Source organism: Meriones unguiculatus, chromosome 1, assembly GCF_030254825.1.
Source record: "Meriones unguiculatus strain TT.TT164.6M chromosome 1, Bangor_MerUng_6.1, whole genome shotgun sequence".
Lineage (NCBI taxonomy): Eukaryota > Metazoa > Chordata > Mammalia > Rodentia > Muridae > Meriones > Meriones unguiculatus.
Window position 1 is genome coordinate 80583612 of NC_083349.1, and position 22372 is coordinate 80605983.

Below are 22372 nucleotides of genomic sequence, written 5' to 3' on the forward strand. Positions count from 1 at the left end.
CCAGACCTCTGCCTCATGACACCTCGCACCGACACGTACACACACAGAAAACCAAAACCAAAACCTCCAAATAGAGACTTCTTAGTGGACTAGGCCACCCCTTCCCAGCACGGTGAGATTTCAAAGGGAAGCTTTGGCTAACCTGCGCGCACCGGAACGCACAAAGGGTTAACAAGAGTTGGCCCAGGGTGGAGAGGCGGAGACGAGTTTTCATTGGTGGAAAGTTATCCAGGGGTGTGGTCTAAGAGTCTCCACACCCCACCTCCTTTCCGTACCCCCCCCTCCACTTTTGTACCTTTCTCGCCGGGACAGAGGAGTGGGCCGGGACCGGCCGGGCCAGACCAGACTGGACCCCAGGGGCGATGCGGCTGCTGCCCCTGCTGCGGACTGTCCTCTGGGCCGCGCTGCTCGGCTCGCGCCTGCGGGGGTGCTCCAGCCTCCGCCACCCTATCTACTGGAATTCCTCTAACCCCAGGTACCCCGGCCGAACAAGGCGAGCGCCGAGTTGGGCCCGCGCGCTCCCGAGCTGTGCGCGTGCCCGTGGCTCGCCTTTTGCTAGGCGCTGTCTGAGCCCTGCCCAGTCGCGCGCCGGGGCTCCTTTGTTTGAGTCGGCGGGGGAGGGGCGAGGCGTGCCCGGGGTCCCCCCGCCCGCACGTGTTGGGAGGGCGAACGGAGGACCCTAATCCTGAGGGTGGTCAGATGGAGTCAAAGAGGGGAGCTGAGGATGGCCTGGGCCCGTATTCCGGGCCCCGCCCCCCTTTTCTGGTGAGCCCATACCTCCGGCGGCCAGGAGTTGGGGCGGGCCACTGCGAACCCGGGAGGAGTCTTTACCCTAATGAAAGAACGTGAGCTCCTCTCTGGTTCTGAGATCCTCTCGGCCCCTGATTTCGTTTGATATCTCTGCTTTCATCTTGATCTTATTTCTGTCCAATCCTGGCCCTGCCCTTCTAGCTGATTCACCTGTGGGTCAGTCGTTTGACCTTGCTAACCTCATTTATGTCATCTACGAAGTGGGCTAATAATACCTAGTACCCTGGGAAGCGAGAGGACTGGCTGAGGTCAGGCTTGTGAAAAGAAGTGCCGCTGTACGGATTTAAATGCTTATTTCTTCCTCTGTGCTGAGCTGGCTGCCTTTGAACCTTTTTTTTTTTTTTGTGCTGTTTGCATCCTGCTTCCCATTTCTCCCTGCCTCTCTGCCTTCCCCATCTGTTTTCCTTTCTGATTTTCTACTTCAGACAATCTGTGGCTCTGTTCATTTATTCACTAACATTCGATAAGCACATACTGTGTGTCAAGACCAGAGCTGAGCTGGTGGACACTACCAATAAGAGAGGCTGAGACACTGCCCGGCGGGAAGCTCCAGACCCCCAGGAGTGCAGGCCTAAAGATAGTTATTCCAATACCAGTCCTGAGTGATAAGAGCTATTGTCCTGGACTCTGACTTCTTCTATCTCAGTTCCAGACTAGTGCCTCAGCCCACGGCTCTTCAGTTTCCAGTTCATTCACCAAACCCACAAGTATTTACTGAGTTCTGGCTTTGAAGGGAGTGCTCTTCCACACCCAATGGAAGGAAGCATACAAAGACCCTATCTTCCATCAGTTTGCCTTCTAGTGGTCTGAGCTGGGCCCAGGAATCCCTCTAATCAGGAGTTCCAACAGCAGGTGCTTCCTTGGCTAGTCACTGAAGGCCATTTAGAGGCCTTTCCTGAATCATGTTTTTACTGTGTGAATGGTGTTGGATGAACTCAGTATTTGGTACTGTGGGGTGGCCTGTCCCAGCCCTTCTCCCCTGTAGTGACTCCCAGGTCGCTTGTTTGAAGTGAGGAAGAGGATCTGGATGGTGTGGAGGGCTGTCTTTTGTAGCTGGACTGTGTGAGGTGGCATGTGGGGCTCACAGCCTCCTCCAGCACCTTCACGCGCTCTTGTGCACATGCCCACGTACACATACATGCATAACTTAAAAAAAAAGATAAAATGAATCAAGACTGAGGTGAGCCATGAGGATCATGAGTTCAAGGCGAGACTGGGCCACAAGATGAGATCCTCCCTAAAAAGAGAAGAAGCCTCCTTACTCATTCTTTTTACCACGCCTTTCTTTTCGCTGTGGGGTGGGGAGAGTCTTCTTGCTGTGTATGGTACAGGAGACCCTAACAGCTCCAACTTCATCTCTGTACCTCTTCTGTGGGCATGTATCTGTTCCCTCTTGGGCTTGGCCTGCTGGCAGCATTCATGCCCTCAGTACTTACCACACTGATGGTAGGCCAGGCCTCATCTGGAGCAAAGGGCTGGAGAAAAGGTGTCTTGAAAGCTGGTATGATGGTGATCTCCCCCCAGTAAGCAAGCCTTGTGGGCTTGGCATGGCAGCCTTGGCCTCTCTAAAGCTGACTTGATCATCCATCACCTTTACTACTTCAATACCATTTCTCAAGGAGGTATTCAGTCTGGGAACTGGCACAGGCATGTAATCTCAGCTACTAGGGCAGGAGGATCATAGGTTCAAGGCCTGCCTGAACTATATAAGTTCAAGGCCAGCCTGGGCAACTTAGCAAAGACCCTGTTTCAAAAGAAAAAGTGAAGAGGCTCGTCATGGCTCAGTAACAGAGCATTTAGTTAGCATGCCAGCCTTCGATTCTAAGGGGTGAAAAGGGGTGGCCATTCTTGGAAACTCGAGCCTTCCTAAGCTATTACATCTCTAATGGGTGTGAGAGAGGTGGGCTCAGACCCCATTTCTGTTCCAGTTGTGCTATGCTATAACCCATCAGCCCTCACTCCCTTGTGCCCACAGGCTGCTTCGAGGGGATGCTGTGGTGGAGCTGAGCCTCAATGATTACCTAGACATCTTCTGCCCACACTATGAAAGCCCAGGGCCCCCGGAGGGCCCCGAAACCTTCGCTTTATACATGGTGGACTGGTCAGGCTACGAGGCCTGCAAGGTGGAGGGGGCAAATGCCTTCCAGCGCTGGAAGTGCTCACTGCCTTTTGCCCCTTTTGGCCCTGTGCGATTCTCAGAAAAGATTCAGCGCTTCACACCCTTCTCCCTGGGCTTCGAGTTCTTGCCTGGAGAGACTTATTACTACATCTGTGAGTGAGAAGGGCTTACTGCATGCCTCCTGGGGAAAGCGGGGAGAGGAGTGGGTGCTTTGCCTTTTTGTGGTGTCAAAAGCAGAGACCTCTGTAGTAAGGAGAAAGGAAAGGCTGTGGGAAAGGGAGCTGTGGTTAGTGCTTAAGATGTTGGGTTGGGCCTGGGACAAGGTAAGGGAGCAGTTCAACTGAGTCTGCACAGAGGAGGAGAGAATATGGAAGCCAGGACTGGGGATGCTGAGAGGCATGGATGGGCTGGCACTTGGTGTGCCTCCCAAATGAAGAGAATCCAAGAGGGCCTACACTAGGAATGGTTTTCTGCACTGACTTCTTCCTCCCAATTTCCCATCAGCGGTGCCAGCTCCGGAGAGTTCTGGCCGATGCTTGAGGCTGCAGGTGTCTGTCTGCTGCAAGGAGAGCAGTAAGTGGTCCAGGCTGTGAAAGGCCTTCTAGCCAGTCGGGAAAGGAGAAGAGTGCTGGGGGGCAGGGGGAACAGGAACATCAGACATGAGGGTCCTGACAGAGCCTCAGGCTGCAGACTCTTCTCCCATGTCATGCCTATGGGAACTCCCACCTTTTTAAAAGATGGGCACAGAGAATGGGGTCCCCAGGAGGCAAGGCCCTTCAAAGCCTTAATGTCAATTGACTGGAAAGACTTGGAAGTTGGGGTTTGAGAAGGATGGAGGTGATCATGGGAAGGCAGTGGCTGCTTTGGGAGATGCTAGAGAGTGAAATCAGAATGGAAAAGGCAGGGAGAGAGCTGCTGAGGAAGCAGGCAAGCCAGCAGTTCCGCCTCTTCTGCCTCACAGGGTCGGAGTCAGCCCATCCTGTTGGGAGCCCTGGAGAAAGTGGCACGTCTGGGTGGCGAGGAGGACATGCCCCCAGCCCCTTGTCTCTCTTGCTGCTGCTGCTGCTCCCAATACTTCGTCTTTTGCGAGTTCTGTGAGCCAAGGCATCCCAAGAAACCAGAGCCCTCCCCAAGATCCTCTGTGGAAGGGGTTTCTGCCACCGTAACCGAGATGCCAGGCAGACATGAGAAAGCTTTTATGTGAGAAGTCAGAGGACCTGAAGTGACCCTTGTAGGTGACTGCCCTTCTCACCACAGGCTGAAGAGGAACTGCAGGGTTGCTTCAGACAGGCCAGGGCACTCTGAAGCACGGCTGCTTTGATGGTCCGTCCCCTGGAAGACTGGGATTTGATGGGATCAAATCCTTGAGCTGCTGAGGGGCAAAGCCAAAGACCTGGGAACAGGTGGGTTCCTGGCCAAGAGCAAAAGGAGAAGCCGTGCCATCTGTGCCCTCTCAGCCTCTTCCCAGGGGCAAGTGTTGCCCTTTCAGGTGCTGCTCATTTGTCTTCTGTGAAGACGGACTTGCCATGAGGTTATATTTCATGCTGGTTTGTATTTTTTTATAAGTGTTTGGACCAAACCTTCAATAAATCACCCATTCTAGTGGGGAGTGGTGGCTCACACCTGTAATCCCAGCACTGGGGGGTGGGTTGGGGTTGGGGGCAGTGAGCAGGAAATCAGCATGTGTATGGGCGACCCTGTCTGAAAAAAAAATTAAAACAAGGAGGCCAGTGAGAAGGCTCAGCAGGTGAAAGTACTTGTCATGAAGCCTTCCTTGTCCCTAGAACCTACGTGGTGGAAAGAGAGAGCACACTCTTGAAAGTTGTTCTTTGAACATGCCGTGTGGCATGTCGATGACTATGCCACACGATGACTATGCCACACAAGTACACACACACACACACACACACACACACACAAATAATAAACCTACGTTAAAAACCACCCATCTTTGTGTTACCCTCCCTTGTGGCTTCTTCCTTGACACCTAAACTCGCTGGGCTCTCAGCTTGGTTTGGCCTGACCTCCATGCCAGCTGTGCCCAGGCCATCCACTGCCAGCCATCAGTGGGCATCCTTCTGGGCAGGTTGGGATGAGTGCCAGCAGCAGCTGTGGGGCTTGGCACCTTCTCCCACTCCCCAGCCATCTTCCTGTGCTGGGTGGCAGATGCTGTCCACAATCCACTTTGGCAGTGCCTACCCCAGGTTCTGGGGTAAAACCCAGGGGAAACAGAAAAGCACCGAGCTTTGAGTTCCTCCCCCTTCCCAAGGGCACTCTGGGCGGTGCCTGGCCTAGAACTGGGAAGGTGGGGTCAGATCAAAGCCTTCTTTCCCAGCGGCCTCTTTGTTCTGAGCTTTTATAAGGAGAAGGGGGTGGGGTTCAGGAGGGAGGGTTCCTTCACCCTTAGTCCAATACTGTCCTTTCCTCTCTCAAATAAGATTGACATTCCCCTAACCCCACCAGCTCTCTAGTTCTTAACTGTGCCCTGGGTGGAGGTAGGGGAGGGAGCACCCCTACCCCCGCGGCTGTGCTCTGCCCTTCCTGTTGCCCCTGTAGGCTCCTCTGGCTAGGTGCCGGCCTGCCTGGCCTGGAGCCAGCGATCAATAAGTGGACGTTGTGCTGATTAGCCCGACCCTGCTGTGACAGTGAAGAGAGGCAGCAGCGTGTGAACATTATGGGGTGGGGGGTTGAGGGGCAGGCAGCAGGATGCTGGGATTGCGAAGCCTTCCCCCAACTTGTACACCTAGTCAGACCTTCCTCCAAGGGAATGGAACCTGTCTATCACACGACTTTGGCCCTCACAGTTCTTGGTAATTCTGCGGCTCTAGCTAAGGCCCAGGGTTAAGGACAGTAGAAGAGTAGGTTCTTACTTAATAATCTTTATTCAAGGCCACTTTCAGAAAATGGTGCGTTACTGGTGATGTGTTGGGGTCCTGACCCTAAACTTTGATCTTTAGCGATTAAAGATGTTTATGTGCAAAAGTAAAAGCCAGCTAAGAACTGTGGGAGGAGCTGGGAGCTGAGTCTTTCCATACAGCGTTGGAGTTCCATCGCTGCCATCTTCCTGGAGGGCGTCTCTTTGTTGCCATGGAAACCAGAGATACAGTTACTATCGTCCTTATCAGTGAAATCATAAGCAGGGCAATTCCGGGGCAACTGTTTAGCAGCTCGTACCCTGGATTCAGAAATATGAGGTCTCACCCAACTCCCGGCGGCCCCACACACCTCTTCGTGGACCCAGCAGGAGCTCTGGCTGGCAGCGCCAGTTCTCTGTGCAAAAGGGATTGGAGACCTAGCTGGCTTTTCCCGAGTTCAGACATGTGGCCTCGGTTTCAGACTGCGCTCCACACAGACTTCGGGCATTTGCAAACAGCCCAGGCGTTTGCAGGTGTCAGGGCAGATACTGGGGTGGGCACAGAGCTAGACTTAGGGGGTATAAACTAGCGCTCTCAGGCTGTAGGTCTTCAGGCCTAGCCACCCCGTCTTTTCTGTCTCCTTCCTCAGAGTGTGGCTCCTGCGCTATGGCAGCTGCAGACCCAGGAAGGAAGCTCTGGTGAAGTCTGCTGTTAGGAACAATACAGGCTGTAGGCTCTGGGCGGCCCTCCCATGCCTGGCCCTACCCACGAGACGCCTTCGCAGCATTTTCAGGGGCACAGTTCCAAGAGGTTAGACAGGCCTTCAAGTTTTGGGGTGTAACCGATCTCCCCTAAATTCAGCTGTGCTAGACAGCTGAAGGCAGGGCCCTCAGTTCACTAGGCCAACCCTAGTCTTCACAGTACAGATGCTAAAACTTAACCTTTTTCTGTTTCCCTGGCTCGAGAGTCTTTTGCCTGGATTCTGCTCCACACTTAACCCGTTGTCTCCATGATTCTCTCTCACTCACTCCCTTCCTCCCTCTCTTTTCTTCTTGCTTTGCCATATTCCCTTTTTCCATTCCTTCATCCAGCTCTCTGTGAGCTGAGCTGACACTTTTTTAGTTAGCCGCATTAGCTGGGGTCGTCGGGGATCCCTAGCAGTGACGCAGTTGAAGGTGTGCACTCGGCTTCCGAACAGCCAATAGAATACCCGAACCTGGGCCATGAGGTCATCAGTGGCAGTCTGCATTGGTTCAGGCCCGGGAACGAAGGTCCCCATAGCAACCGACGGTGCGTCCAAGCATAACCTTGAGAGTGGTCATTGCCCCAGCTGCTGGGACCCGCCTACTGTAGCTGCTTTAAGAAGGCATGGGGGAATAGGATGAGGAAGCTAGAGAGCACAACGTCCCAAGTTCTGTAGCCTTCACCCAACCAAACTCTTGTATTACTCAAAATTCTCACTCAAAGCAAAGGTCAGTGTCACTTAACCCACAAAGTTTAGGTAGAGATTATTTGCATCAGCCTTGGTGCCTGGTGCAAGAGCTACTGTCATGGGGAAAGTCAAGTCTGAGATCCTTGTGTTCATCTGCATATCGTCTGCATCTCATTTGCATTCTGTTCATTTAAGGTCAAATTGGGCAGACATCTCTACCTCCCTATCTCTGTCACTTGTCTGTATGTGCAATCTATCCCTTGGTAGCTTTGTATTCCTTCGCTGTCCAAATCCAAGCTCTGCACCCCTCCTCCCACTCTCCATAGTCTCCTTGGGAGGTGGGAAGTGGCAGAGACTAGCTAAAGGAGAAAAAATAAGGAGCCTGCCTTGCCTCTAGATGTTGGTGACAGATGGGGAGTGCTGGGCTGTACTGCCTGGAAACTAAACTGGCAAAGCTGAGGGGGGGAGGTGCCCCAGCTGGGTTGAAGGTCTCCAGGGCCAAATCACCCACATGCCTGGTGGGATGCTGGGTTCCAGCAAGGAGCAGGCTTGCCCACCTGTCTGGTGCCAGGGCAGCTTCCTTCCCTCCAATTAAACACTAATGAGGTGTCATTTAACCCTTACATGCCTGCTAGCTATCATGTATGTGGAACTGAAATTCATGGTCTCACACTGATTTAAAAAAAAAGAAAGGAAGGAAGAAAGCAAGGCTCTGAGGAAACCCAGGCAGTGAGGTCAGGACACCTGGACACAGCAGAGGAGGGTAGGCTGCATGAGTGCCATGGACAGGTTTTGTGCTGTCCTTATGACACTCAAGAGATTTTAGGAACGGTGGCACTGTCCAAATGCATTTTCCCCTCATGAATTCACAATTATTTATTTATTAAACATCTCTGATAAGCCCAGTGTGGTGACCCACACCTTTAATCCCAGCACTCTGGAGGCAAAGGCGGGCAGATCTCTGAGTTTGAGGCCAACCTGGTCTACAAAGTGAGTCCAGGGCAGCCAGCACTACACAGAGAAACCTTGTCTTAAAAAAAAAAAACAACAATCAAAACAAAAAGAAAGAAAGAAAGAAAGACAGAAACAAAGAAAGAAAGAAAGAAAGAAAGAAAGAAAGAAAGAAAGAAAGAAAGGAAGAAAGAAAGAAAGGAAATCTTCAGAGACAGACCAGCCATTAAATAAGTATAATTCCAAGTGTAAGCATTTATATGGACCTACATACAAATGACTGGGAACTAAGAAAAGGCTAGAGGAGAATGGGCTTTAAGAAAGGGCTTTGGTTGAGAAGAACGAAATTTATGGCAGGGAGTTGTATACAATTAATGACGTTTGTGTGTTTTGACATAGTAAAGGTCCATATTGAGATACACTTTATGGATTGTTGGTATATGCCTTAACAGTATGATTTCTCTCCATGAAAGTATGGGAGCACATGTGTGTGTGTGTGTGTGTGTGTGTGTGTGTGTGTAAGTGAGTGAGAAAGAGAAAGAGAAAGCTGGATCTCTCTATCTCAATCTCTTCTTTTGAACACATATTGTGGTTTTATTACAGATCAATGTTTGCTGTGAAGCTCTTGTGCAGATTGGCCTGAACCTGCCCAGCCCAGGGGAAAGAAAGGAGAACACATGTTGGCTCCATGGGAAAAGGTGGTCAGACATTGTCTTCACAGAGGGCCAGAAACTTAGCTCCTAAAGCAGCAGCAGTCTGGCCAAGGGAGACAAGGGCTGGTCCCCAGGCTGTAGGGTATTCCTAGGCATGGTAGTCCACTGTGCTTCTGACTTCCCAAGTGACACAGGTGTTACATCCACCAAGAGCCCAAATCCCCCCCCTCACCCCATCAGTTCTTCTGTGTAAAAGAACAGGCCAGCTCAGACCTGTCTGCTGGCTTTCTCCCTGGGGAGCTGATCCTTTCCAGGGGACAGGAGAGGGCTGGGGAATGCTATGGCTTGCTGAGAAATTGCCAGGTGCTCCACCCTGACTCTATGAGGCTCTCTACAGCTCGGATTCTCCCCACCCACTCTGGTCTTTGCCCAGGCATAAACTTCATTGCCAGGGATGCCCTTAATTGTTGGGCAGAGGGTGGGAGCCAGAGCCCTGACAGTGAAGATGGGGTCAGCATAGTGACACCTTGCTCAAAGACCTTTCCACCAGGTCTATCTGTCTCCTCGCAGCCACTTTCTAGAAATCAAAACTTTGGTGAGAATCAGATCTAGGAGTTTGAGATTAAGAAGTGGCCATAGGGTCTGAGAAGGTAAAGAGGCCCTTCCCTCCCGGTCTGAAGAAAAGAAGTTTCTTATTAGACACGATGTGGTTCTGACTGCCTTTGAACCACAGAGACCTACCTGCCTCTGCCTCCTGAATGCTGGGGTTAAAGGTGTGCACCACCATACTGGGCTAAGACTCCTTTTTCTTTTTTAAATGTGAATCCCCCGTCCTTCAGTCTATTAAATCTTTTCCTACCCTCCAAGCCCTAGGCCATCTTTCTCTCTGTGATGGTTGTCAGGCAAGCTTTAAAATCAGAGGCAGCAGGAGTAAAGGCATTCTTTCTGGGCAGGTCTAGGTGGGCAGAGCAAGGAGGCAGCTGCTTAATAACATTTCTGATGAAGCCTCCATTAATCAAGCATCTCTGGAGCCCTAAGCACTGTACTAAGTGTTTCGCAGAGATGTGGATCTTGATCTTTGGAGCAAGCAACTTCTCAAGTAGGGAGGGTATTACTAGCCCCACTGGAGAGATGAGAAGAGCAGTCCAGGAGAAGCTAAGCGACAGGCAAGCCACTGAATTGATGCAGACACTGTACATGCCGCCTCCTTCCCAGCGTTTCTTCAAGGACCACCAGAAGTGGATACACCTCTAATGTAACACCCCAGAGATGTTACCTGCTACAGTGGCCCCTGGCTTTCTAGACACAGTAGAGGGATCAAGGCATGGGTACCCTTTGACCCCATCATCAAAGCTATGAATCTTAAATTTCTGTGTCCTAGACAAAATCAGGGAGTGGGGGGAGAGCTATGTTCCCTGACATAAGTCATATTATCTCATCCAATGTGTCAGTTCTATGTTTGGCTCCAGGTCACCTCAGGTAGTCCAGCATACAACAGGGCCATGTGGACACACACTGAGAAATCAGAAAAATGCACACATCTGGACCCACTCATGGTACCCAGGTGTCTATGGTACTTACACAGCAGAACACTCATGACCCTGTGAAAGGTGCAGAGGCTGTGAATATTTCATGTCAGGAGCTGGCGGCTGCCGCTCCTGTTCACATCATGCCCAAGCTTCCCTCTCTCAGGCTCCTTGTTTATTTGTTTAATGAATTATTTATCCAGCCCCCTCCCCTTGCAGCCATCCCTTCCCCCAGGCCCTAGCCTCTATGATTTATTGAACTAAGCTCAGCTCTGTAGTTGCTACCCTATGTCCTGGGAGCTGCCTTGGGCTACACAGCCTAGATGCTCCCTGTGCCTCAGACCTGTTCAACTTCCTGATTCCTTGGACCCTACGAGCTGGGAGAACATGGCACTGTGTCTGAATTTTCAGAGAGTCTGAGCTCAATGTTCCTAAGCTCGGTGTTCCTAAGGAGATCATGGTAGCCAGCCCTGGGGCCAATGGGCCTGGGGCCCAGAGAGACGAAACTGCAGTTTGCCAGACAGCAGGTTAAAGTGAAGCCAGGTTAGAGTGAAGTGTTTCTGAGTTTCACACTGAAGTGTGTGACCTACTGTGGGAGTTCAAACAAGGCAGCTTATCATCATTGTTATTACTTTGAGGCAGAGTCTCACTTAGCCTAGGCTGGCCTCAAACTGATTTTGTAGCCGAAGATGATCTTGACCTTGTGATTCTCCTTGCCTCAGCCTCCCACTTATAGGCACCACTATATCTGACATTTTTAAAAATTTAGGCCAGGTGGTGTTGGCACATGCCTTTAATTCCAGCATTTGGGAGGCAGAGGCAGTGAGTTCAAGGGCAGCCTGGTCTACATGGGGAATTCTAGGACAATCAGGACTACATAGTGAAACTCTGTCTCAATCAAACAAACAAAACAAAAACATCTTATAATTTTTTATGTGTATGAGTGTTTTGTCTGCATGTATGTCTATGCACCATGTGCATGCCTGGTGCCTGGAGAGGTCAGAGGGGGGTAGGATCCCATGGAACTGAAATTACAGGTAGTTGGAAGCTGCCATATAGGTGCTTGGGAATGGAATCCAGGTCATTTGCAAGGGTAAAGTTCTTACCTACTGAGCCCTCTTCTTCAGTCCCCAAGCACACTTTTTTTTCCCCTCAAGCACACTTTTAAAGGGGACAACTGTGAGGACATATCTTCTGTATCAAGGAGCAATAATCACTTTTTGAAACCTCCTGCTCTGTCCCGTCTACATAGCAGTATTGTAGATAACGTATGCACGTGTATGCTGGCTGGCAGAGCCAGAGAGATAACCTAGTCCCACTGCAGGTCAGTCAAGAGTGATCGGAGTCACAGATATAGATACAAAGGCCTACTCAACGTTGATGGAGAACTTCTCCCCTAACCCAGATGTCCCAAAGCAGGTCCCAGGCATGGACAGCAGCTCAGAGCTTATCCACAGAGACCTAATCCTTCCAGAATGCCAGTCCCAGCCAAGCATGGTGACACACACCTTTAATCCCAGCACTGGAGCCAGAGGCAGGTGTTTGAGGGCAGCCTTGTCTATATAGTGAGTTCTAGGACATCCAAGGATACGTCGAGAGACCCTGTCTTCAATAAATAAAAAAAATTAGTTGATAAACAAATACATAGATCCTAGTCCCTTTGAGTCTTTTGAGGCACTGTAGCTGGAGGTGCACATACTGTGTATTCTGTAGACAGAACTGCCACAGACAGCCGGAGTTTGTACTTGGTACAATAAAGTTACAACAAAGGGCAAGAAGAGTCTGATATTATCTCACACTCCCTTACTAAGATGGGGAGACACAGAAGCCTATTTCCCACCCTAGGAAGCTGCAGCTTTGTTTTTATACAAAGCACCACTTTCCAAGAGTGCACTCTAGAGACAGAATGTGCCTAAAGTGTGCTTTCTGTTACCCACACAAAGGCCCATATCAGCCAGGCAGCAGCCCTGTGGACAGAAGCGTGGATACCAGAGAACCAGATCCCACTGACACAGGAACCACAAAGTGTTGAAAGTCAGATTGGGGCCAGAGAAAAGAAAGATGACCTTAAACCCAGGCTTAAACAGAGAGGTTCAAGGGAAAAGGCTCCTTTTTTTACTATTTATTTTTAATTCTCTGTGTATGTGGGTATATGCGCATGTGCATGCAGGTACCTTCTGAGTCCAGGGGAGGATATCAGGTCCACTGAAGGTGGAGTTACAGGCAGTTGTAAACCATCTGATGTAGGTGCTAGGAATCGAACCTGGGTCTTCTGGAAGAGTAGCAAGTATTCTTAATCTCTGAGACACTTCTCTCACTATGAATCTCTAGAATTATTACAGGGAGAAGGAGGTGCTACAATCTAAACAGAAATATCTGGGCCCAAATCACACAAATATAAAGTAAAATAAAATAAAAGCCAGTTTTGTTGTTTATTTTTACAGTAAAGGGGGTTGAACCCAGGGACTCATATAAATGCTCTACCAATTAAGTAATTCCCAATTTGGAACCCAGATTCTAGAAACAGGAATCTAAAGTTTAAAAAAAATGGAATTCAAAGTTCTGGACCAATCCAGCCAGCCTGTACTCACTATTCATAGGGGCAGTCTCTCTGGCTACTCTGCCCTACAGAGAAGCTTGCTTCTGTGGAGCAAAGGCATGGCATGGCACATAGGGGCTGGGGCTGGAGCTTGTGGTCCCCAGAGTAGGCAGGTTAGCATTATTTGGGTGAACCAGCTCTCTCTGGGAATGATGAGACCTGTTTGCAAAGTCCCTCACTCCCATCCCAAGGGGCCTCATTTATTTTCTGGTTCCCAAGAAGAGAGAAGATATCTCCTAGGACTGGAGAGGAGCCCCGAGAGATGCACCCACTTGTACCTAGCAGCAGGGAGGCATGGAGTATACTGTGAATGCAGTGCTCCTCTCTCCCCTACCCAAGGCAGGCCTGTGGTCAGGGCCTTGCAAACAGGTGGAGGGTGCTGCTATCTGTCTTTCCTGCCTCTTGAAGCACAACAAAACAGCATCATGCTATTTTGTTCGAGGCCAGCCTGGTCTACAAAGTGAGTCCAGAACAGCCAAGGTTACACAGAGAAACTGTCAACAAAAACAAAAAACAAAAACAAAACAGAAAAACAAAAATAGCATCATGCCTGCCCCGTGGGGTACAGGCGCTATGGCTCCTGAGAGCTTCGCCTTTCCGCCTGGGCTTCTAGGAAAGAGAAGAGATAAGGGGTGAATGTCTACTAGGTCTGATTCGGGACGCTTTGTGAAAGAATGTAGCCCAGTTTGGGAGAAGTGTGAGTGCATGTGTGTGTGTGTGTGTGTGTACTTGGGTATCTCCGTGTGTGTATGGGCCTATGTTTCTACCAATCCCTTCTCTAGTTATGGTAGCACCTTTTGTGCCTGAATGGAAAAGTGTATCAGGTGTCCATGTTCCCTACTTTTGGGTGTGCATACCTTCCCCCCCCCCCACACACACCTTGTGTATGTCGTCTTTGTGCTTGGAAGACAATGGTGAGTGCTAGAACACAAGGTGCCCTCTGTCCTTAGAGAAGGCATCTGTGGGAGTAGGAGGAGCATGCCTGAGGGAATTGGAGGCAATGAGGGGCCCTTTGAGGGCCTGCCAAGATGACCACTCCATTCCTGCTGGGCTCCAACTGACTCCTGCCTTAGCACATCACCATCAACAATAAACACTTTTGGATTACCAGAAGTAATTTTTTTTTGGTTTCACTAGGTAGTCCTTGCTGGCCTGGAACTCAGACCTATATTGCTAGCCTCGAACTCACAGAGATCTCCCTGTTTCTGTCCCCAGAGTGCCAAAATTAAAGGAGTGCACATGGTGCTCGGCCCTCAGAAGGTGACACTCTTTGCGCTCTAAGAAAAACAAGCCGCTCAGTTGAGGGCCTTCAGGCCGCCAGCTGTTAGCTCCTGCGTGTCACCTGAAGGTTTCCCGATCCTGTGTTCATTTAACTCCTTGTGTATATGGAAAGGGCGTGGAGGAAGCAGAGGTTCAACTTCGTTCAGGTATGGGTCTAGTCCTGCTTATTCAGAAGTAGACCTTCGCCCCTAAACATTCCCACACTCCACGAAGAAAGGTGTGGACCTACACAAGCTGTGTGTCCTGGTCGTGGTTCCCAAATCCTCCTGGGAACTCCAGCCTTGGGGGAGCTAAAGGCGCAAGCGGCTGCAGCAAATCACCTAGGAAAGAAGAGTACCGCCTCGTTCCTAGAGGGGCTACACAGGACCCACCGCCCACGCGCCGCGCGCTCTGTGCATAAGTGGGGCGGAGCCCCGCGTGAGCGCGCCAGGGGCGGGACTTCGGGAGCGCGCCCAGAAGGGCGGAGGGAAGGATTGTGGGCGTGACTAAGGTTGGGGGCTGGCAGCGGCGGCAGCAGGGAGCTGCGAAGCTGAGAAGCCGGGAGCGCGGGGCTCAGTCGGGGGGCGGCGGCGGCGGCGGCTCCGGGGATGGCGGCGGCTCCGCTGCTGCTGCTGCTGCTGCTCGTGCCCGTGCCGCTGCTGCCGCTGCTGGCCCAGGGGCCTGGGGGCGCACTGGGAAACCGGCATGCGGTATACTGGAACAGCTCCAACCAGCAGTGAGTCGGGGACCCGGAGAGCCCTTGCGTCCCGCGTCAGTGATGGGGGAGCTGGTGGGCCCGAGAAGTCCTAGGGAACCTGGAGGCGGTCCTGGGAGACGGGCTTGGTGGCGAGAGGCGAGGGAAAGGGGAGCACTACGTGGGCGTCTGTGAAACTCGGGGGTGTCTGAGAGAAGCTGTTGGGGCATAGTAAGGAGCGCGCTGGCTGTGCGGAGGAGGCTGTTGGGGGTCCTAACCCCATCTTGGTTTCTTTCCACACTGGCCCCTGGACTAGTGTTCCCTGTCCCGTAGCCCCCCACCGTCCACACTCTTTTTGGCTAGGTTGAACTCTGGGGGTACCGGTGTGCTGCTGATAGGCCGCTGCATTTGGGAGCCTAGGGATGACCTGTTTTCGCCTATAAATGTTGGTGGGCTTTGCCTAAGACCCTCGCTTTTTAAAATGGGGTTCAGCACTAAGGCGGGAAGTCCGATTCACCTCCTCCCCAGAATAAAGGGGAATGGGTTGCTCTGGGTGTGTGGGTAAACGTTGCTGAGGTGAGCCGGACAGGGTCGTGGAGTTGGGGGCCCTGGGAACGCAGGGTACTGGTGAGAAGGAAGAAGGCAGAGATGTCGGCTTGTGTCACACACACACACACACACACACACACACACACACACACACACACACACACAGGCTAGGGACGGCGTATGGCACCGAGTGTGAACGGGCGTGCGCGCCTGTCAGTGTGCGTGTGTCCGTGTGTGATTTGTGTGTCTGGGTCGGCGGCCGTCTAGGGGTGGGAGCGGGCGGCGGGTCCGGAGGGGGCTGCGGTCGGTGTCCGCGTGGCCGATCTTGTCTGGGCTGGGGTGGCTCTTGGCGCCGCCGCGGTCTGGGCGGGTGTCAGGGCGGCCGGGCGGTATCCTCCGGCGTGCGGCGGCGGCCGGCGGCCGGCTGTGGCCCGGGCCCTCGTTCTGCGCAGTCCTTGCTGCCCTTGTCTTCTCCCTGCCGACCTGTCGTGTGTCACTCTGGCCACCTCGGTGTGTTGGTAGGGGATCCCTGGGGACGCGGGGATCACTGTCACACCTGCCCGGGCGGTGGCGGCAGCTTTGCCTCTGACTCTCCGCCCTGGGGGCCGACTAGGGAACAAATGGTGAGACCCCTGGGGAGGGGACCTGAAGGGCCTCGACCACGACCCCCAGCCTTCCGGGGGAGGGGCTCCTGCTCGCCGTTCTGCTCTTTGTTGTTTGGGGCTTTGCGCCTCCCCCTCTTTCTCCTCGCTCCCAGAGTGTCAGACTGGGGGTGGGGATGAGCTAATGACGCCCCCCCCTTGCGCTTCCCATGGAAACCTCGGGGGTGGGGTTGCAGCCCCTCCCCCCCGGAGCGGGACTCCAAGCTCCCCGGGGGCCCCTGAGGGCTGACTATCCTGCTGATGACTATCTAGCTCATCCCCCCCTAAGATTTACACGTCCGACCCCCGCCCCGCTACTGTCTGGCGAGAGCGGAGGGCTCGCCGGTGAGCGACCCAGGGCTCCCCGCCACCGTGGAAAACCTCCCTGGGTGTAGCGTGCCAGAGCATAGGGGGTGTGGGAATAGCCTTGAGGGGAGCGTTGATCAGGTTCCCCTCCCCCGCATACACCTGGGCGCAGGTGAAGCTCCGGAACGGGATGGGGAGAGCCTGGTTCCCAGAGCCTCCTTTCGCCCTTTCCACTCCGGTGTAGGCAGGGACGGACGGAGGTAGGAGGCGGCGCACACCCGGCCAGGAGGCCGCTGCCGCCCCCACCCCGCTCCCGGCCTTTGTTGCCGCTGCGCCCGGGCTCCCCGGCTCTCTCACTGCGGCATCCGCGGCCCCATAAATCGTGAGAGCGACGTGCTCCAGAGCCGGGAGTGGAGAGGGCCGGGGAGCTGGGGGCGGGGCCGGGCCGAGCCACAGGCTCCTAGGCCTCCCTCCCTCGGTCACGTGATCTAGGCTCCTGGCTCCCGGCTCCCATCACGTGCGGAGGGTCTCTGCCCCTTGGGGTCACGTGGGGAGGGTCTGCGACCCCGCCTCTTAGGGTCACGTGGGAGGGTGCTGGTGGGACACGTGCAGGTCTTTTGACAGACCCGCAGTAGCCTTCTTTGACCGACCTGGGACGGTGGGCCCCGTCCTGGCTACCTACCCATCGCCCCCTTCCCCCACTCAGCCCCTTGAGTTAGTCCCTGGGAATAGGCAAGACCTTTTTCCTAACCTGGTCCCGAAACTAGGACAAGGTGGGAGCAACCTTACTGGAGGGAGCGATGAGCGTGTGGAGTCGGGGGCGGAATGGGGCCGATGAGGGCTAAACCGTGTGTGTCCCCGTACCAGCGCCTCATTTCTTTGCACTAAACGAAGGTGTTGGGACGCGCCTTGAGAGCACCCTTTTCTCGTGGTCTCCCTACCTATGGAAACGTTGCTGCTGCTGATCACTTTCATTCATACATTCATTCAACAAATATTTATGGAGACCTCTACTACGTCCGTGGTGGCCTGTTTTCGTCTGGTCGCCAGTGTGTCCGAGTTCCTCTTCTTTTCCTCGCTGTCCCCTCCTCTGCTGTGGACCTCCCTGGATCAGATGCTGAGTCTTTGCCGGTTCTCTAAGTCTTGCTCGGCTCTCATTCCTTTCCTCCCTCTCTCGGCTTCTGGCTTCCCCTCTCTCGCTGTGGCTCCCTCTCTTTCCCCTTTCAGGCGAAACCGCCTGTGTTCGTCTCCCCTCCGCGTGTGGCAGAGTCTTTCCATCTCTGTGTGTCTCGCTTTCGGCGGGTCCTCGCTCTTCTCCGCCGCTGCAGATCAATAAACCTTCGCCGCCGCTGCTGTCGCAGGGTCGAGGGGCGGGGGTGACCGGCGCGCTGCTTCTTCACCAGACCTGAGCTGGCGGGGCGCGGGGGTGGCGGGTGCACGCGCCGCCCTGGGAGCGTTCCCGACGCCGCCGCCGCACACTCCACCCCCAGCCTCGGCGCGCGGACTCCACGCCGCGCACACGTGGTCGGGCCTCGCCTGCTGGAGCCGGCCGCGCGCAGCCTCGGGGGCGCGCACCAGAGGGGAAGAACCCAGCCTCTGCCTTTTTTCCCTCCACTCCCTTAACTCTACGTCTTGGCCTCTAAAGCCGAGGGTAGAGGTTTAACAAGTTCAGTCTCTTGGGAGCCTTTCCCTTCTCCCAGGTCTTGTTAGACACCCTGTTTACCTGCCCCTAATTGCCCCAGCGGGAGACGTTTGCTCCTTCCCTGCTCCCCCACCTCTCGTCCTGTCCCCCGCGGACTGGAGGCTGAAGGCTGAGTTTCAGGGAGGCAGGGCGCTGTAGATGTGAGAAGAGTCGGGGTAACCGGGTTAGCGGGAGAGCCTTGTAGAAGAGCGGTGATACCGCCTTTCTTCGAGAGAAGCGGGAGGCAATGGGAATGAAATGGATAGAAGAATGGAGAAGTCCCTGAAGGGGCAGGGAACCCAGTACCCAGATGCCGGCCCACCTCCCCACGGCCCCCCGCGGAGGTGTGGTTAGCAGCTGGGGCCTAGATGCACCCCCTTCACTGCTAGGCTAAGTAGGATGACAGATTCAATTGAAGAGGTTGTGCCTAGCAGACAAGACAGCTCTCTCAGGACTTCCTGGCAGCCAGCCTCTCTATCCACCAGATACCAACTGGACACAGCTAACTTGTTAGCAGGTGTTGGCCCACATGACCAGGTTGGGGGGTATTGCTGAGACTTTTCTGTCACCAATCACAGGGATAGGGAAGAGGTGGCTTCTCTTCCTGTTGTCTCCCGGCAACCACTTTATATACCCACCCCACCCTCTTGAGGAGACTGAGGTACCACCTGTATGAATATCCCTGGAGTTGGCTTGCTCCGCGCTGTGATGGGGTGTGCGGCTGGAGGAATGGGGCCTCGGCAGGGAGGGGCTGCTTCAAATCAGACTGGATAGATGGGTGAGGCTGAAGGAACAGGCCCCAGGGTAAGCATGGGCTGCTGCAGGCCTGCACCTTGTGCTGGCTGACTGGTGGCCCTCTCCCAGGACCTTAGGGAAGGAACAGGAGACATGGGGCTGGGATGGACATACAATGTATGGGTGGTGGCTGGGAGCAGCGAGGCCTGGTCTAACCCGTTTCCCTGCTCCAGCGCCCTGTCGAGACTCCTGAGTGCCAGGGACAGGGAGGGGCCCAAGTGACCCATCGCTCCCATGGGAACCAAGTGGGACTGGTGGCATTCCTGATGATTCAAGAAGGCTGTGCCCGTTCTCAACAGAGCCCAAACACCAGCGCTTACCCATCTGCCTCACTGCTAGTCTTGGGGACGGGGCAACACAAGGAAAGCCAGTGGAGTTGGGTAATGTCAGGGAGGACCCTCAAAGCCTCCTCCAAGGAAGAGGCCACCAAGCTCATTTCCCTAATGTGTCTAATTACTGTTTGTGCAACTGGGCAGTGCCTGGTGACATGGAAAGTCAGTTCCTCCTCTCAGGGAGTTAGTTCCCAGAGCCTGGGGACCCCAATGGTTTGACATTTTACCAAGTAGCCCATGCTTCCCGGGCCCAAGCTGCCTCCATCTCACTGCTAACACGTGCGCACACTCGCCCTGAAGAAGCTAGAGGAGACTCTGCACCACTCCACAGGTCTGCACCGAGCAGTCCGTCATCGCGCACCATTCTGTGCCACCAAGAAGGGTGCCATTAGATGAGACTCACAGGCAGGTGGGCTCCTGGGGACCAGACTCTGCTTCATCCCAGAGACCCATTTACAAAATCTTGGCTAGGCATTGTGGTCTCATTACTCTGCCTAGCATGATCGTGGTGTGTGTGTGTGTGTGTGTGTGTGTGTGTGTGTGTGTAGGTGCAGTGGCATCTGAGTGAAGAAAGAGGGTATGTAATGAGACAGATATCTTGGCATGATGACAGGTGGAGCTTTGATGCTAACCTCCTCAGCTCCCTGATCTATGTCAGGTTGTTGGGGGTTTAATTGTCCATGGCCTCTGGATGGTGGTAAATGGGACGTGAAGCACAAAGATAGAGGATCTGTCTTATAGGAAATATAGGAGGAACCCCTGAGATTGTTGGGGCCAGCTAACACTGGCATAGGCTCAGCACACACAAATTAGCTCTTCTGAGTGTTTGCCGCCTCTGAGTGGGCGGTGGACATTTTTGTGTCTGTGCCATAGAACTTATGCATGTATGTGCTTGACGCTGCCATACATGCGTGTATGAGGGCAAGTCCTGTTGGACTGGCCTGGAAGGTGGACCTGCAGCAGCAAGAAGGCGTTCTGGGAGAGAGCTTGGCTTCCAAGGAAGGAATCTCTCTGCTTTCACCCTATGTTTCCGTTCTTACGGTCTTTCTTTAGGCTTGGTGAATTATGGGGAATGGAGTGAGGAAATCCAGGCCTGGGTCTGGGAGTTGCTTCCATTCTTTCAGTCCCTCCTTAGGCTTGGTGAATTATGGGGAATGGAGTGAGGAAATCCAGGCCTGGGTCTGGGAGTCGTTGGGGCCTGCGCTGTTTCTGTGGCAACCAGAGCTATGTTCCTTCTTTCCTCCACCCGTCTCCCTCTCTCTTCCTTAGGAGGTAGGACGGGTTTCCTTGTACCTTTGCTACCCTCTGGTGGCCGTCAGGAGAAGGACAGGCCAAAAAGACGGGACTGGCACATTAGACCCCGGGGACAGAAAGGGGCTGATAAAACAAAAGCCAAGAGTCTGGGAAAGTGAATTTTTAATCATCAAATACATATATGCAAGTATCCTAATGAAGGCCTGAGAGGTGTTGACCTGGAAAGCCTGGGAGCACTGGGGCTTGTCTGACCGCTTCGTTTGTGCGCAGCCTGCGGCGAGAGGGCTACACGGTGCAGGTGAACCTGAACGACTATCTGGATATTTACTGTCCGCACTACAACAGCTCAGGGCCCGGCGGGGGGGCGGAGCAGTACGTGCTGTACATGGTGGACCTGAGCGGCTACCGCGCCTGCAACGCCAGCCAGGGCTCCAAGCGCTGGGAGTGCAACCGGCAGCACGCCTCGCACAGCCCCATCAAGTTCTCCGAGAAGTTCCAGCGCTACAGCGCCTTCTCGCTGGGCTATGAATTCCACGCCGGCCACGACTACTACTACATCTGTGAGTGCCGGGTCCCGGGAGTGCGGGGGGCGGGGGGATCCCGGCCAGCCGATAGGGAGCTCGCCAGAGTTTCCGCCCCGAGGCGTCGTGAGGCTGGGGAGTTTGGGTGGCAGCCCCAAGTGTGGGCGGCAGAGCATTTCTGTTATGGCCGTTCTGGGTTGGGCTGCCTGCGTAGCCATGGTGATCAGTGTCTGGACGGAGCAGTGACTCCGGGACACAGCGGGGACACAGCAGGTTGGAGGGGGATGAGAGTCTATGCTTAAGGCCGCAAGGGCACCAAGTGAGCGAAAGCAACTCAGGCCCAGTCTCCTCCCCAGCCACGCCCACTCACAACCTGCACTGGAAGTGTCTGAGGATGAAGGTGTTCGTCTGCTGCGCCTCCAGTGAGTAGGGTCGGCTTCCAGCCACGTCCGCATCCTCGCCTCCCTGCTTTGGGGCTCCCTTGGCTTCCTGGGGATGGGGGCGGAGGGCACAGGCGACTGGGATTAGCTCCCCAGCTGTAGCAGGGGGAGGGGGTCCTGGCCCTGACTTTCCCCTCCTCTCTCCCCACCCGCACCCCACACCGCAGCATCGCACTCCGGGGAGAAGCCGGTCCCCACTCTCCCCCAGTTCACCATGGGCCCCAATGTGAAGATCAACGTGCTGGGTGAGTCTGCGCAGCGCCCTCTGGTGGCCACTGCTGGGACCGCAGCCCCCTTCCCGGTGCCTGCTATTTTTTTCCGCATGCCTTCCCTTGGGACACCAGTCCTTCCTGCCCCTCCCCCGTGGGTGGTCACATCCCTGGCTCCACTGCTGCTGCTGCTGCTGCTGCTGCTGCTGTTGCCGCCGCCGCCGCCGCGTGCCCCCCGCCCCAGCGCACAGCTTAGCCCTTACCAGCCCGTCTATTTATCTTTCCACAGAAGACTTTGAGGGAGAGAACCCCCAGGTGCCCAAGCTTGAGAAGAGCATCAGCGGGACCAGCCCCAAGCGGGAACACCTGCCTCTGGCCGTGGGCATCGCCTTCTTCCTCATGACACTCCTGGCCTCCTAGCTCTGCCCCTTCCTATGACAGAGAGAGGTGGGGCAGGGCTGAAAAGGAGCAAGGGAGCCAGTTGTGGGGCCTACATCTTTCTTCCGATGGTTGGGAGTGGGGTCTGCCCTGTACATCTATCTGTGCCTGACCTCTTTGGCCACTCTCTCTCGAGGACAGGCACTGTAGAGGATCAGGCACAGGGACAGCCACAGGTTCCAGGTGCCTTTGGCAATGTTTGGTACCAAACCTGAGGGCTCTAAAAGGCAGTGCTCAGGACTCCCTGACCCTTGGTGCCCTCCCTTCTTGTCCCCCAAGAGGCAAATAAGCCCCAGAGAGAACAGCT

The 22372-nt window shown here is 54.2% G+C and overlaps 1 protein-coding gene across 5 annotated transcripts; it reads left to right on the plus strand.

Annotated features, from left to right (window-relative positions):
* The first annotated feature begins 282 nt into the window (after window positions 1-282).
* Window positions 283-22056, plus strand: LOC110550381 (ephrin-A3). 5 transcript variants are annotated; one of them, XM_060392466.1, is made up of 5 exons: window positions 283-475; window positions 20728-21017; window positions 21335-21400; window positions 21586-21663; window positions 21917-22056. In XM_060392466.1, the coding sequence occupies exons 1-5, from the start codon at window positions 363-365 to the stop codon at window positions 22045-22047; spliced, it is 678 nt and encodes a 225-aa protein (XP_060248449.1). In that variant the 5' UTR covers window positions 283-362; the 3' UTR covers window positions 22048-22056. The 5 variants fall into 5 exon arrangements, with proteins under 5 accessions (XP_060248449.1, XP_021495092.2, XP_021497110.1 ...); XM_021641435.2 differs by lacking the exon at window positions 283-475 and adding an exon at window positions 14694-14941 and having other exon boundaries at window positions 20803-21017; XM_021640624.2 differs by lacking the exon at window positions 283-475 and adding an exon at window positions 14695-14941.
* The last annotated feature ends 316 nt before the right edge of the window (window positions 22057-22372 follow it).

Bases quoted from the DNA above. Each gene is read 5' to 3' on its own strand.
- LOC110550381 (XM_021640624.2), top strand. From the start codon at position 14,814: ATGGCGGCGGCTCCGCTGCTGCTGCTGCTGCTGCTCGTGCCCGTGCCG. The intron at 14,942-20,727 runs GTGAGTCGGGGA...GTTTGTGCGCAG, and splicing joins TGGAACAGCTCCAACCAGCA to CCTGCGGCGAGAGGGCTACA. The intron at 21,664-21,916 runs GTGAGTCTGCGC...ATCTTTCCACAG, and splicing joins TGTGAAGATCAACGTGCTGG to AAGACTTTGAGGGAGAGAAC.